General features: G+C 44.0%; 1 protein-coding gene across 1 annotated transcript; it reads right to left on the reverse strand.

Annotated features, from left to right (window-relative positions):
- Window positions 1-2,804: 2,804 nt before the first annotated feature.
- Window positions 2,805-14,993, reverse strand: LOC132394215 (zinc finger protein 226-like). Its single transcript, XM_059970082.1, has 2 exons — window positions 14,917-14,993; window positions 2,805-5,137 (listed from the first exon to the last, which is right to left on the reverse strand). The coding sequence occupies exon 2, from the start codon at window positions 4,769-4,771 to the stop codon at window positions 3,413-3,415; it is 1,359 nt and encodes a 452-aa protein (XP_059826065.1). The 5' UTR covers window positions 4,772-5,137; window positions 14,917-14,993; the 3' UTR covers window positions 2,805-3,412.
- Window positions 14,994-15,233: the final 240 nt, after the last annotated feature.

Raw genomic sequence — 15,233 nt, forward strand, 5'->3', positions numbered from 1 at the left:
CCGTATTTCAGCTGCCACTTTTATTTATTTCCACCAAGCACATGACTATACGGTTCCCTACACTGTTTCTGTTCTTCCACCTCCTTCCTTCTTGAAGTGTGGAGTGATATTTCTAAATTTCCAAACTTGCAGAACCATACCAGAATCCACTGGTTCTTGAAACATCATTACAAACCCCTCAACAATCTCCCCAGCCACCTCTTTGAGATCTCTTGGATATACACCATCTGGTCCAGGTGATGTATTCAGACCTTTCTGTTTCCCAAGAACCTTTTGCCGAGTAACGGAACCTTACACACTTCTGACCACTGACATCTGCACTTCCACTGCTTGTGTTTTCTATATAGGAGACTGATGCAGAATACGTATTCAGTTCATTCGCCAGCTCCTTGCCCCCCATTGCTATCCCTCCAGCCTCATTTTCCAGTGGTCCGATATCCACTTTCGCCTCTCCTTTACACTTCATGTATCAGAAGAAACATCTGATATCCTGCTTAATATTACTGGCTAGCTTAACTGCACATTCCATATTTCCCTTTTTAATTACTTCCTTAGTTCTCTTTTGTTGCTTTTTAAAATCATTCTAATCCCCTAACTCCCCACCATTGCTTTATCCTCTCTTTGGCTTTTATGTTGGTTTTGCCTTCTCATTAGCTGCATTTGTATCACCTTGTCTTTAGAATACTTCTTCCTCTTTGGTACATATAGTTTATCCTGTGCCTTCCGAATTGCTTACAGAAATTCCTGCCATTCTGTCGTCAACTCTGCCAGTGTTGTATTCTAAACAATTTTGGTCAATTCTTCTCTCTGCAATTCTCTTTATTCTACTGTAAATCTCACTTTAGCTTCTCCTTCTCATATTTCAGGATGAATTCCAATATTTTAAGGTCACTTCCTGCTATGGGTTCTGTTACCTTAAGTGTTCGAATTAATTCCTGTTCATAACACAACACCCATTCAAGAACTGCTGATCCCCAGCTGGGAACCAGGAGCTGCTATAAGAAGCCATCTCGTGGGAATACATCAAATAGAAAAATAGTGCAAACAGGAAAATTCTTAACATTTACTCCAAGGCTTAAGAACATTTGCCAAGCAGACATCCATAGTATAACAAATAGAATGGAGGAAATAGAAATCTGCAGCTCATTACAGGCTCTTGGTCCCACAATGCTCAGCCTGCCATGTTACTACTCTGGAAGCTACCTGGAATTTTTCTACCACATTTCCCTTTATTTCTCTAAGCTCCATGTACCTACCTAAGAGTCTCTCAAAAGAGAGTACTGTATTCACCTCTAGCCCCTTATCCTGCAGTGCATTCCACGCACCTACCATGCTCTTTGTGGAAAAGAAAAATTACCTCTGACACCTGCTTTGTACCCATTTCCAAGCACCATAAAATTAGACCCCCACGTATTAGCCATTTCTACCAGGGGGAAAATCTTCTGACTGTCCACATGATCAATGTCTTATCTACAGGATCATTGCCTAAACAAAGGCAATAAACACTTTTGCTACACCCATATTAACCTATTCCTTACACAAAATATCTCGGTCCCCTTCCAATCTGAAATATTAAGGAAAAAAACTGAAATGAAATTACACTCAAACTCGCTTAGATTAACACTACTGAGGACAAAAGTAAGAAGAGCAGTAACAGACATTTAAAAAAAGTCACCCAACAGTCTGATAAGGTTTCTAAAGTACTTAATACAAAAGAATCAGGATTCAGCACACCATGCAGGTATATGCAATTCTGATAAGAAATACAGGCCAGAAAACTTAAACGAGAGGCCAACTCAGAAAAATGTATCATCACTATGGAAGAAACATTAACCAGCGGGATGAGTATGACCCTCCATGGGGGTCATCCCAATGATCCTAGCAGACTAGATGTTGACAAGGAAGCATCGAGCACCTGACTGAGATTTGGAGACATCTTCCCAAAAACAGGGGTTCCTTGCAGAAATACAGAACAAGGTGGTTAACATATTAAAAATTCAAAAATACATAAAAGACAAACAAACCAGGCAATAAATACAGAAAATATCAAGAGAAACCAGACACAATTCAACACGTTCTGGGATCCTGCAGCGGTTCAACTCAATCTGAACAATTACACAGGGACAATCAAGTGGCAAATACCATTCACCAAAATCTTGCTTTAAAATACAAACTGATTAATGCCCTCCATCACCTCATAAAGGCTCCATAAATTTAAGCCTGATCCAGTTTTAGAGTCAAAATCTTACTAATTATATGCTAATCAATACATTATTTCAGATAAGACAATCCATAACAACTATCTGGATATAATATTACAGGATAACGTAGGAACAACCTGCTTATATCCCAGTGTCTCTATTATATGTCTATAGAATATTTAATCTATTTATATTGAGATATAATCTATCATATCTCAATAGATGAAACCATTCCTAACACACATATCCCTCAACCAAAGGGGCACCACATAACAGGCATTGTTTGTGTCATCAATCAGACAGGTGAATTATTTTCCCTGTCAATCAGCTTCTAAATATTGCTACTCTGACACTCGATGCCACGCCCCACTGCTGATTCCCTTCTCCTCATCATACGTTCTGACCCGGACCATTGTCCAGAACCCCAAACTCTGCCTTGTGGAGATCTGCCTCTGGTTTCTGACCCTGCTCAGTTGAACATCCAATTAAAGGCTTCCCATTCTGCTTTCAGTCTTTAGAGCACAGTAGTGCTTTCTAACACTTTAGGAGCAGGAAAAATGACCAATAATGTGGAAATGTGACATGATTAAGGAGGTTAACTACCAATGTCATTCTTCCTCAGCCCAGAGATTAGAGGGTCGAAGAACATCTCAGACAGAACTGCTGTCAGCTCGACTTCTCAGTCTGCAGAAAATTCAAAGGAAACCTCTTCACCCACAGAGTGGTGACTGTTTGCAGCCTATCACCGCAGGGAGAGCAAGAGGTGAACATCAGGGGAGGATTTAAAAGGACTGTCATGGAACAGAATCACCGGCAGGGTCCAGCTGGCCTGAGTTGACTCTCTCCTGTACTCCAGGTGTATTAAAAATTCACTGCACAGAGTTTAAAATAGAACTGATTTATTTGTCTCGGATACAGAATATTAAACGCCAGTTCCATTAAAGGTGAATAGGCAGCAGAAGAAACTCCTCCCATGTCCAGTGACCAGGGTGCAGAACTGGGTGTCGTGAGCAGCAGCAATAATTGCAGAATTCAGCACCAACAATCACTTGTAAAATTTCATTCAGCAACAATGGTGGACAAATATCCAGCATGAAACCTATTAAAACTTTCTCCCCAGTGTGAACCCAGTAGTGTGTCACAAGGTTAGGTTACTGAATGAGTCCTTTCCCACATTCACAGCAGGTGCATGGCTTCTCAACAGTGTGAACTCAATGGTGCACATTTGTTGGAGATGGCTGAGAGAATCTCTTCCCAAAATCTAAGCAGGTAAATGGCCTCTCCCCAGTGTGAACTCTCTGGTGCCTCTGTAGTTTGGATGAGCAAGTGAATCCCTTCCCACATTCTGAGCAACTGAATGGCCTCTCCCCTGTGTGAACTCCTTGGTGTCTCATCAGATCAGCTGACCGAGCGAATCCCTTCCCACAGTCTGAGCAGGTGTACGGCCTCTCTCCAGTGTGAACTCGCTGGTGAGTCCGTAGGTTGGATGTCTGAGTAAATCCCTTCCCACATTCTGAGCAAGTGAATGGCCTGGACCCAGTGTGAAGTCGTCGGTGTGCCAGCAGATATGATGACCAACTGAATCCCTTCCCACATTCTGAGCAAGTGAATGGCCTCTCCCCAGTGTGAACTCGTTGGTGTGCCAGCAGATCAGTTGATCGAGTGAATCCCTTCCCACATTCTGAGCAAGTGAATGGCCTCACCCCAGTGTGAACTCGCTGGCGACTATGCAGGTTGGATGAGCAAGTGAATACCTTCCCACAGTCTGAGCAGGTGAATGGCTTCTCTCCAGCGTGACCTCGCTGGTGACTCTGGAGGCTGTATAACTGAGTGAATACCTTCCCACATTCTGAGCAGGTGAATGGCTTCTCTCCAGTGTGAACTCGCTTGTGACTCTGTAGGTTGGATAACTGAGTGAATCCTTTCCCACAATCTGAGCAGGTAAATGGCCTCTCCCCAGTGTGAACTCGCTGGTGACTCTGTAGGTTGGATAACCGAGTGAATCCTTTCCCACAGTCTGAGCAGGTAAATGGCCTCTCCCCAGTGTGAACTCGCTGGTGAGTCCGTAGGTGGGATATGTGAATGAATCCTTTCCCACAGTCTGAGCAGGTGAATGGCCTCTCTCCAGTGTGAACTCGCAGGTGAGTCTGTAGGTTGGATGAGCAAGTGAATCCCCTCCCACAGTCTGGGCAGGTGAACAGTCTCTTTGCAGTGTGAACTTGCTGGTGACTCTGTAGGCGGTATAACTGAGTGAATACCTTCCCACAGTCTGAGCAGGTGAACGGCCTCTTTCCAGTGTGAACTCGCTGGTGTTTCTGTAGTGCGGATAACTGAGTGAATCCTTTCCCACAGTCTGAGCAGGTGAATGGCCGCTCCCCAGTGTGAACTCGCTGGTGAGTCCGTAGGTTGGATAACTGAGTGAATCCTTTCCCACAGTCTGAGCAGGTGAATGGCCGCTCCCCAGTGTGAACTCGCTGGTGAGTCTGTAGGTGGTATAACTGAATGAATCCTTTCCCACAATCTGAGCAGGTGAATGGCCTCTCCCCAGTGTGAACTCGCTGGTGAGCCATTGGGTCAGATGACCGAGTGAACCCTTCACCACAATTCAGCAGATGACCAGCCTCTGCCCAGTGTGAACTGACTGATGTGTCCACAGGTGGGAAAACCGAATGAATCCCTTCTCCCGCACAGAACAGATGAATGGTCTTGTCCCAGTGTGAACTTGCTGATGTACCTTCAGTTCAGATGACTGAGTGTATCCACTCCCTCTGTCTGAGTAGGTGAACGGCCTTTCCTCTGTGTAAAATGGCGAGCATGCCAGTTGGTCAGCTGACTGAGTGAATCCCTTGTTCCACTTCTTCAATATCTAGACTGCGCTAGCAAAACTGGTGTGTTGTGCTTGAATTCCCATAGACAAATTCCTTGTCATTTTTAACCTGTAAAAAGATTTAAAAATCCATTAATTGCTGAAGGACAACATTTCAGATGAGATCACTTGAGTTGCCAGGGTGTGATCTGGTATCACACTGTTACAGTGAGGTTCAACACTAGTTGGAGATAGAAATCATCTTCTAACTGGGCAGAGTGCTGGTATCTGGAATGACCATCAAACTCTCTGATGCTCTTCCTGCCTCTGTAAGAATTTGGCATTTCTGCCGTCTCCAATCTGTGACTTGCCTCAGTTTCACTCTCTCCATTGGTATTGTTCCCTGTTCCCACTGAGCTGTATGGGTTCCTGGCTCCACAGTAACTGAAACATTCTCAGGCAAATAGCATTTATTAATGTGCAGCTGGGATTTTCTTTTTTGTACTGTTAAAGTGCCACAGTTTTAATGCCACATAAATATCTCCTACTCAGATGAATGGTTGGTCTGCACAGCTGTTAAAACGAATTAGAGTGAAAGTTAGTAGTCCCACCCTATCTCAGTGGCAAAAGCCAGCTTGCATTTACCCTATCTATAACCCACATAATGGTGATACACCACCATTAAATCTCCCCTTAATCTTCTACATTCAAAGGAATAAAGCCCTGACCTGTTCAATCTCAATTTATAACTCAAGTCCAGCAGACCTGACAACAGCCTTGCAAATTGTCTCTGAACTCTTTCAAACTCTTTTACATTTTTCCTGTAGGTTGGTGATCAAAACTGCACACAAAACTCCAAATTAGGCGTTTACCAATGTCTTGTGCAAAGTCAACATAACATCCATCTCCTGTACTCAGTACTTTGGTCTATGAAGGTCAATGTGCCAATTTTTTTCTTTCCGTCCCTATCGAACTGTGACACCACTTTCTGTGAAATACAGACCTGTATTCCCAAATCCCATTCTTCTACAACACTCCTCAGTGCCCAACCAGTCACTGCGTAAGACCCACCCTGGTAGGTCCTACCAAAGTGCAACACCTCACACTTGTCTCCATTAAATTCCATTTTCCATTCCTCAACCCATTTTTCCAGCTGATCCAGATCACACTGCAATCCATGATAGTCTTCTCGCAGTCTACTGAATCCCCAGTCTTGGTTTCATCCACAAATTTGCTGATCCAGCTAACCATGTTATCATCCAGATTAGTGATATAGATGACAAACAACAACAGATCCATTACTGATCCCTATGGCAACCGCTAGTCACAGGCCTCCGGTCAGAGAGACAACCATCTGATAACACACCCCGGCTTCTCCCAAAGCCAATGTCTCATCAAATTTACTATCGCATCTTGAATGTTGAGTGATTGAACCTTCTTGACCAACCTCCCATACAAGACTTTCTCAAGTGCCTTGCTGAAGTCCATGTAGTCAACACCCACTGTCTTACCCTCATCCACTTTCCTGATAACTTCCTCGAGAGACTCTATAAGATTGGTTAGACATGACCCACCATGCACAAAGCCATGCTGTCTATCCTTGATCGGTCCACATCTATTCAAATACTTATATACCTGGTTCATGCACATGTGTTCCAATAACTTTCCCACGACTGATGTCAAGCTCACCAACATACAATTTCTTAGTTTATTTTTAGAGACTTTCTTGAACAGCAGAGCAACATTGGTTGTTTTCCAATCCTCCAGTCCCTCACCTGTCAATAAGGATGATTTCAATATTTGTGCCTGGGCCCTGACAACTTCTGCACTTGTCTTTCGCAGAGTCCCAAGAAACAATTTGTCAGGCCCTGGGGATTTATCCATAGTAATTTGCCTTCAGACAGCAAACACCTCCACCTCTGTAATCTGTACAGGGTCCATGAAGTTGATACTGCTTTGCCTCACTTCTATAGGCTCTGTGTCTGTCTCCTTTGTAAATACAGATGCAAGAATATTATTTAAAATCTCCCCCATCTCTCTTGCCTCCTCATATGGATTACCATTCTGGTCTTCCAGAGGATTAATTTTCCACGTGCAATCATTTTGCTCTTAACCTATCTGCAGAGTCCCTGAGAATTGTCTGCTGGGGCAACCTCATGCCTTCTTTTATTTATTTTATAAATGTTCACTTGAATTTCCTGTACTTCATAAGTACCCCATTTGTTGCTATTTGTCTGTACCTGGTATGCACCTACATTATTTTGATGTGGGAGATGGAAGTCGAAGGGGTGATAGAGCTGCATGGTGGGAGCTGGGGGTAGGGGGTCTTTAAACTAAATTTGCAGGGGGAATGGGAGCTGGAATAACAGAGCAGATAGTGGAGGGGTTGTGGAGACAGATGTTGTTCAACCTCAGACGAATTCAGGAATGAAAAAGTTGAGCATGGTACAGTGACTATGCTGAGCCCTGTATACTTCAATAGAAGGAGCATCGTAGGAAAGGCGGATGTATTCGGGGCATGGAACGACACCTGGAATTATGACACTAGGATCTAGCAAATGTGGACTGGGACAGGCTGCTTTATGGCAAAGGTGTGCTTGGTAAATGTGAGGCCTTCAAAGCAAAATTCTCATAGTACAAAATGGGTATGTGCTTGTCAGAAAAGATAGAAACTGGTTTTAAAGAGATATTGAGAGCCTGGTGAAGCACCCTGTCCTATGGAAGATAACACATGCATGAGAACAAATAAGAAATACATCAGGATGGCAAAAAGAAGGCACGAGATTGCCCTCGCAGAAAAGATGAAGGATAATCCTCATGGATTCTAGAGATAGATTAAGAGCTAAAGGACTGCAAGGCATAAAGTTGGTCCTCTGGCAGATCAGAATGGCAATCCACGTGTGGAACCAAAGCAGATGGGGGAGAGCTGAAATATTTTGCGTCATCATTATTTGATGATGATGATGGTTCTTTGGGACTGTGGAAAAGTGGCATTAAAACCGTGGACCCTGTACAGATTAAAGAAGAGGAGATGTTTGCTATCCTGAGGCAGATTAGGGTGGACAGATCTCCAGGGCATGACAAGGTGCTTCCCTCGGACCCTACAGTAGGCAAGTACAGAAATTGTCGGGGCCCTGGCAGAGACAATTAAATCATCCTTGGTGACAGGAGAAGGTATCAGAGGATTGGAGAACAGCCAATGTTGTTTCACTGTTTAACATAGAACACAGAAATCTACAAGATATTACAGACCCTTCAGGACACAAAGATTTGCCCACCATGTAACCTACTCTAGAAACTGACAAGAATTTCCCTAACACATACCCTCTATTTTTCTATGCTCCATGTACCCATCTAAGAGGCTGTTAAAATAACCTATTTTAACTGCCTCTACCACCATTGCTGGCAGAGCATTCTACGCATCCGCCAATCTCTGTGCAAAAAACTTAACCCTGACATCCCCTTGGTACATATTTTCAAGCACCTTAAAACTGTGCCCCTCGTGTTAACCATTTCAACCCTGGGAAATGCCTCCGGCTATAGACATGATCAATGCCTGTCATCATCTTATACAACCTAAAAAAAGACTCTAAACATAAACAAGGAAATTATACATTGCTTTGAGGATTTGTTAGAAGTGTACACAATTATGAGGGTACAGATAGGGTAAATGCAAACAGCTTTTTCCACTGAGGTTGGGTGGGATGACAACCAGAGGTCGGTACGTGGGGAGGGTGAAAATTTAACGGGAACATGTGGAAAAGCTCTTTAATGAAATGGTCATGAGGTGTGGGATGAGTTGCCAGCACAAGTGGTTTAGACCAGCTCAAGTTCACCATTTAAGAGAAGCTTGGATAGGTACCTGGATGGTAGGAGTACGGAGGGCAGTGGCCCCAGTGCAGGATGTGGCACTAGAGAGTTTAAATATTGTCTGATTGTCTAGATGGGTCGAATGGCCTGTTTCACTGAACTTCTCCATGCCCCTATTTCAGAGAAGCTGGCCAAACTTGATTGGAAAGGGAGACTGGTAGGAATGACGATGGAGCAGCAATGGCTGGAGATTCTCGGAGCAATTCAGGAGCTGAGTGTTCAATACATCCCAAAGAAGTAGAAACATTGGAAAGGCAGGAGGACACAACCGTGGCTGAAATGAGAAGCCAAATTCAACATAAAAGGCAAAGAGAGCGCAAATAATAGAACAAAAACTATTGGAAAGCTTTTAGTAACAAACAGAAGAGAACTGAAAAATTAAAATCAGATATGCCCAGGGCATTGAATTATGATTGGTAGTCATTAATGAGTCTTGGTTGCACCCAACAGACTGAGGGATTTTGAGGAAAATATCCGGGGCCTCAATATCTCTTAAAAACCGAGGTTCCCTACACCAGTTACCTTTCAACTTTTATTTTGGCAGGCACATACAAACTCTACACCCTCGCAATTTCACTTCTGAAGGCCTCCCACTTACCAAGTACATTTTTGCCAGAAAACAGCCTGTCCCAAACCACACTTCTCAGATCCTTTCTGATACCTTCAAAACAGAACTTTCTCCAATTTAGAATCTCAACCTGGTTCCAGACCTTTTTTTTCATATTTACTTGGAATCTCATTGCATTATGATCACTAGATTCAAAGTGTTCTCATACAGTAATTTCTGTCACTAGCCCTGGATCATTTCTAATAGCTTATTGCACACTCCTATGTTGGAAATTCTACATGCTGATTAAGGACACATTTGACAAACTCCACCCCAGCTAGTCTTTTCACAGCACGCGAGACCCAGTCAATATTTGGAAAGTTAAAATCACTTACTATATCAACATTTGTTTCTTGGCATGGATTACAGTCTCTCTACAAATTTTCCGGTCTAAATCACTCAGTCTGGTGGGTGCAAGCAAGTCCCAGTATTGGCTACAACATTTTGATTTCATGCCCTCAGCTCATCTGGCTTTCCTATGATGTTTCCTGCATTGTGATATACACAGCTCAGCACATTCATCGCACCATGCTCAACCTCTTGATTGCTGACTTTTTCTGAACAACATCTGTCTGGGCGTCAAGAAAGCAACCTCTCCCTCAAAGTCACATAAACAAGGGAACTGGTTGTGGACTACAGAAGGAATGGAGATAGGCTAACCCCTCTTGACATCAATGGATCTGGGGTTGAGAGAGAGAACAGCTTTAAGTTCCTTGGCATAAACATCACCAAGGATCTCATGTAGTCTGTACATACCGGTTGTGTGGTATGTGGCTCTGCGCCTCTTTCACCTCAGACAGCTGAAGAAGTTTGGTATGGGTCCCAAATCCTAAGAGCTTTCTACAGGGGCACCATTGAGAGCATCCTCACTGGCTGCATAACTGTCTGGTATGGAAACTTTACTTCCCTCAATCGCAGGACTCTGCAGAGAGTGGTACGGACAGCCCAGCGCATCTGTAGATGTGAGCTTTCCACTGTTCGGGACATTTACAGAGACAGGTGTGTACAAAGGGCCCAAAGGATATTGAAGACTCAAGTCAACACAACCACAAACTGTTCCTGCTGCTACCATGCAGGAAACGGTACCACATCAAAAGGACCAACAGTCTCCAGGACATCATCTTCCAGCAGGCTATCAGACTGATTAATTTATGCTGATACAATTACATTGCTATGTTATAATGACTGTCCTATGTACAAACTAGTTACATTAGAGAAATTAAATACTTTCAGCATTGTCTAGATGGGACGAATGGCCTATTTCAATACTGAACTTCTCCATGTCCCTATGTTAGAGAGGCTGGCCAAACATGATTGGAAGGGGAGACTGGTAGGAATGACGATGTAGCAACAATGGCTGAAGTTTCTGGGAGCAATTCAGGAGCTGAGTGATCGATACATCACAAAGAGGTGGAAGCATTGGAAAGACAGGAGGACACAACCGTGGCTGGAATGAGAAGCCAAAGTGAACATAAAAGCCAAAGGGAAGGCAAACAAAAAAGCAAAAGCTATTGGGAAGCTTCTAGAAACCAACAGAAGACAACAAAAAAAAAAATGAGATACGCTCAGGGCATTGAATTATGACTTGTAGTCATTAATGAGTCTTGGTTGCTCCCAACAGTCTGAGGCGTTTAGAGGAACAAAATATTCCTGGCCTCAATATCTCTTAAAAACCAAGGTTCCATGCACCTGTTACCTTTCAACTTTTAATTTGGCGGGCATATACAATCTCTATACCCTCAAAATTTCACTGCTGAAGGACACCCATTTACCACGTACTCCTTTGCTGGAAAACAGCCTGTCCCAGTTTGCACTTCTCAGATCTTTCTGATACCATCAAAATTGACCTTTCTCCAATTTACAATCTGAAACTGTGTTTCAGACTTCTCCTTTTCGATATTTACTTGGAATCTCATGGCATTATGATCACTAGATACAAAGTGTTCCCGTACAGTAATTTCTGTCACCAGCCCTGGATCATTTCCTAATAGCTTATTGCACACTCCTATGTTGGGAATTCAACATGCTGGTTAAGGGCTCATTTGACAAACTCTACCCCAGCTAGTCCTTTGACAGTATGGGAGGCCCAGTCAATATTGGGAAAGTTAAAATCACTTACTATATCAACATTTGTTTCTTGGCATAGTTTGCAATCTCTCTACAAATTTGTTCCTCTAAATCCCTCAGACTGTTGGGTGCAACCAAGTCCTAGTGATGACTACAGTATCATGATTCCATGCACTGAGCTCATCTGGATTTCCTACGACGCTTCTTGCATTGTGATATACACAGCTCAGCACATTCATCACACCATGCTCAACCTTTCGATTGCTGACTTTTTCTGAACAAAATCTGTCTGGGTGCCGAGAAAGCAACCCCTCCCTCAATGTCACAAAAACAAGGGAACTGGTTGTCTGAGAGAGTGAACATTCTACAGAGAGTGAACAGCTTTAAGTTCCTCCACATAAACATCACTGAGGATCTCATGTAGTCTGTACATACCGGCTGTGTGGTATGCGGCTCTGTGCCTCTTTCACCTCACACAGTTGACGAAGTTTGGCATGGGGCCCCAAATCCTACGAACTTTCTACAGGGGCACAATAGAGAGCATCCTGACTGGCTGCACTTCCCTCAATCGCAGGACTTTGCAGAGATTGGTGTGGACAGCCCATCGCCTCTGAAGATGTGAACTTCCACTATTCAGGACATTTACAGAGACAGGTGCGTAAAATGTACCGAAGGATCATTGCGGACCCGAAACACCCCAACTGCAAACTGTTCCAGCTGCTACCATCTGGGGAATGGTACCACAGCATAAAAGCCAGGCTCAACAGGCTTCTGGACATCATCTTCCACCAGGTCGACAGACTGATTAATTCATGCTGATACAATTGTATTTCTGTTATAATGACTGTCCTATTTACAAACTATTTATTATAAGTTACTATAAATTGCACATTGCACATTTAGATGGAGATGTAATGTAAAGATTTCTATTCCTCATGTACATGAAGGATATAAGTAATTTCAATTCAGCCTCTCCACTGTCTGTTCTGGCATTCTGACTCCAATCCCCCCTGCAACTTTCGTTTAACCACCCACCCCGACCCCCCCTTCCCACCACACTCTAGCACTAGCAAGCCTTACCACCAGGATATTAGACCTCTGCTAGATTTAATACCCAATTAACCAATCCCCTATCACCTATTTGACGTTCCTCTGCTCGGTAATCACCCCCCCCTCCCAACAGTTTCTAACAGCCCGTTGTGTGGGATGGCCACAAGAGTACTCTGTGATTGCTACTTAACCTCGTTCCCCCTCCTAACTCTCAGTGCAACTCATCTCTCTTCATGTCATATCGGTCACCCACTTCGACTCCCAGATGGTCTGGAATTCACCCATTTCCAGCAACTCCCTAGCATGCAAGGTTACAAGCTGCAGCTGGATGCACATCTTGTACATGAGGGCATCAAGGACACAGAAAGTCTCCCCACCTTCCTACCAATGTCCAGTCTAATTTGTAATGACCAGTGTGCTGCAAAATCTTGTGCTGTGCAAGTTTTACCCAGTGACAACAACATATGCACACTGAATTTTAAATAGAGATGTATTTATTTTTACAGCTTGCAAATCACTATCAGTAAGAACTTTGATCGAGTTCATCTGCACTCTCGCACAGCCTATGTTGCAGGCCTGTAGAGGGTTATGAAGGATTTTCTCACTCCAGCTTTTGCACACCATCCATATCTGATTTGCTTGCTAAATGACGCTTAAAGAAAGTCAGATTTCCAAAAATCACTCCACTTCTCACCACTTCCAGATTCTCCAGCAACTTTTGCATCGCCGCTATACACCCAGGTAACACCAGTTTCTGTATTGGACATAAATATTTTGCCTGAACCATCCCCCAGGTAACTGATGGTGGTGAACCCATTGGTGGCAATGCCAATGAATATAAAGGGAAGGGCAGCAGATTGTCCCATTGGAGTCTGACATGTTTGTGATGTGAAAGCTACTTGTTGCCCAGGGCAAAGGTGTCTGATATCATTATGTACCCAGAGAAAATGGGTCAAAACATGTTCTTGTGGGTAGAAAGGTCCAGAACAAGAGGGGATAGAGCAAGCAACACACACAAAATGATGGTGGAACTCAGCAGGCCAGGCGGCATCTATAGGGAGAAGTACTGTCGACGTTTCAGGCCCAGACCCTTCGTCAGGACTAATTGAGAGAAAAGATGGTAAGAGATTTGAAAGTGGGAAGGGGAGGGTGATATCTGAAAGGATAGAAGACAGGAGGAGAGGGATGAAGCTAAGAGCCAGAAAGGTGATAAATAAATAAGGGATGGTGTAAGAAGGGGAGGAGGGGCATTAATGGAAGTTAGGGAAATCAATGTTCATGCCACCAAGTTGGAGGCTACCCAGACGGAATATAAGTTCTTGTTCCTGCAAACTGAGTATGGCTGTCTGGGAGACTGTTTCACTGAACAACTACGCTCTGTCCGTCAGAGAAAGCAGAATCTCCCAGCGGCCACACACTTTAATTTCACGTCCCATTCCCATTCTGATATGTCTATCCAAGGCGTCCTCTACTGCCAAGATGAAGCCACACTCAGGTTGGAGGAACAACACCTTATACTCTGTCTGGGTAGCCTCCAGTTTGATGGCATGAACATTGATTTCTCTAACTTCCGTCAATGCCACTCCTCTCCTTCTTACCCCATCCCTGATCTATTTATTTCCCACCCTTCCCTTTTTCTCTCTCTCTGCCCATCACTCTGTCCGTTCTCCATCTCACTCTGGTGCTTCCATCCCCCTTTCCTTCTCCCCAGGCCTCCCGTCCCGTGATCCTTTCCCTTCTCCAGCTCCGTATTCCTTTTGCCAGTTACTTTTCCAGCTCTCAGCTTCATCCCTCCCCTCCTGTCTTCTCCTATAATTTCGCATTTCCCCGTCCTCCTCCCCTCCCATTTCCAAATTTCTTACTATCTTTTCTTTTAGTTAGTCCTGACGAAGGGTCTCGGCCCGAAACGTCGACTGTACTTCTTCCCATAGATGCTGCCTGGCCTGCTGCATTCCACCAGCATTTTGAGTGTAATTTGTGTGTGTTGCTCGGCATTTTCAACATCTGCAGATTTTCTCTTGTTTGTGGCTGGAAGTAGAACAAAACTGATTTTCTTTACAGATTTTGTTAAGTAAAAGATTTTGTTCCCGTTCTCCGAGCTCCTAATCCTTGCGTTTAGATAGCTGGAGCTCAGCTCTGTTGGTTCCCATTCCCTCATCAGCGGGAAGATCCCCGGAGCCCGTGTGCAGATCGTGGGGCTGAGAGAGAGGGTAGAGAGCAGGACTGTCGTAGGATTGCGCGCAATGGTGTCCGCAGGTCAAAGCAATTGCCCTTTACTCGGTGTTGAAATCTCCGAGCCGGAGATGTTTTCTTACCTTTTACGATCCTTCTGAGGCCTTTGTGTACTGCGCGCATGCGCAATAGTAGAGAACTTCCGCAGCCCTGACACCTGCGCATTCGTTCGGAGCTTCAGCGAGGACGAAAATTGTTACGCAGAGCTTTCTGGGAAATCACGGTGCCATTAACTGTTTCTGCAAGCACCAGTTCATTGTCCAGAGCTCAGTTTTTTTTGTGTAGAAAACTCAGCAGCTCTTTTAACGCAGAAAGCAGCTCCCATAAACAATACAATTAATATCAGCAAGCTTTCCGAGTGTTTAATGCCGAAGTAGAACCTTCTTACAAATGCAGATAT

Source organism: Hypanus sabinus, chromosome 1 (genome assembly GCF_030144855.1).
Source record: "Hypanus sabinus isolate sHypSab1 chromosome 1, sHypSab1.hap1, whole genome shotgun sequence".
NCBI classification, from domain to species: domain Eukaryota; kingdom Metazoa; phylum Chordata; class Chondrichthyes; order Myliobatiformes; family Dasyatidae; genus Hypanus; species Hypanus sabinus.

Bases quoted from the DNA above. Each gene is read 5' to 3' on its own strand.
- LOC132394215 (XM_059970082.1), bottom strand. From the start codon at position 4,771: ATGGCTCACCAGCGAGTTCACACTGGGGAGAGGCCATTCACCTGCTCA.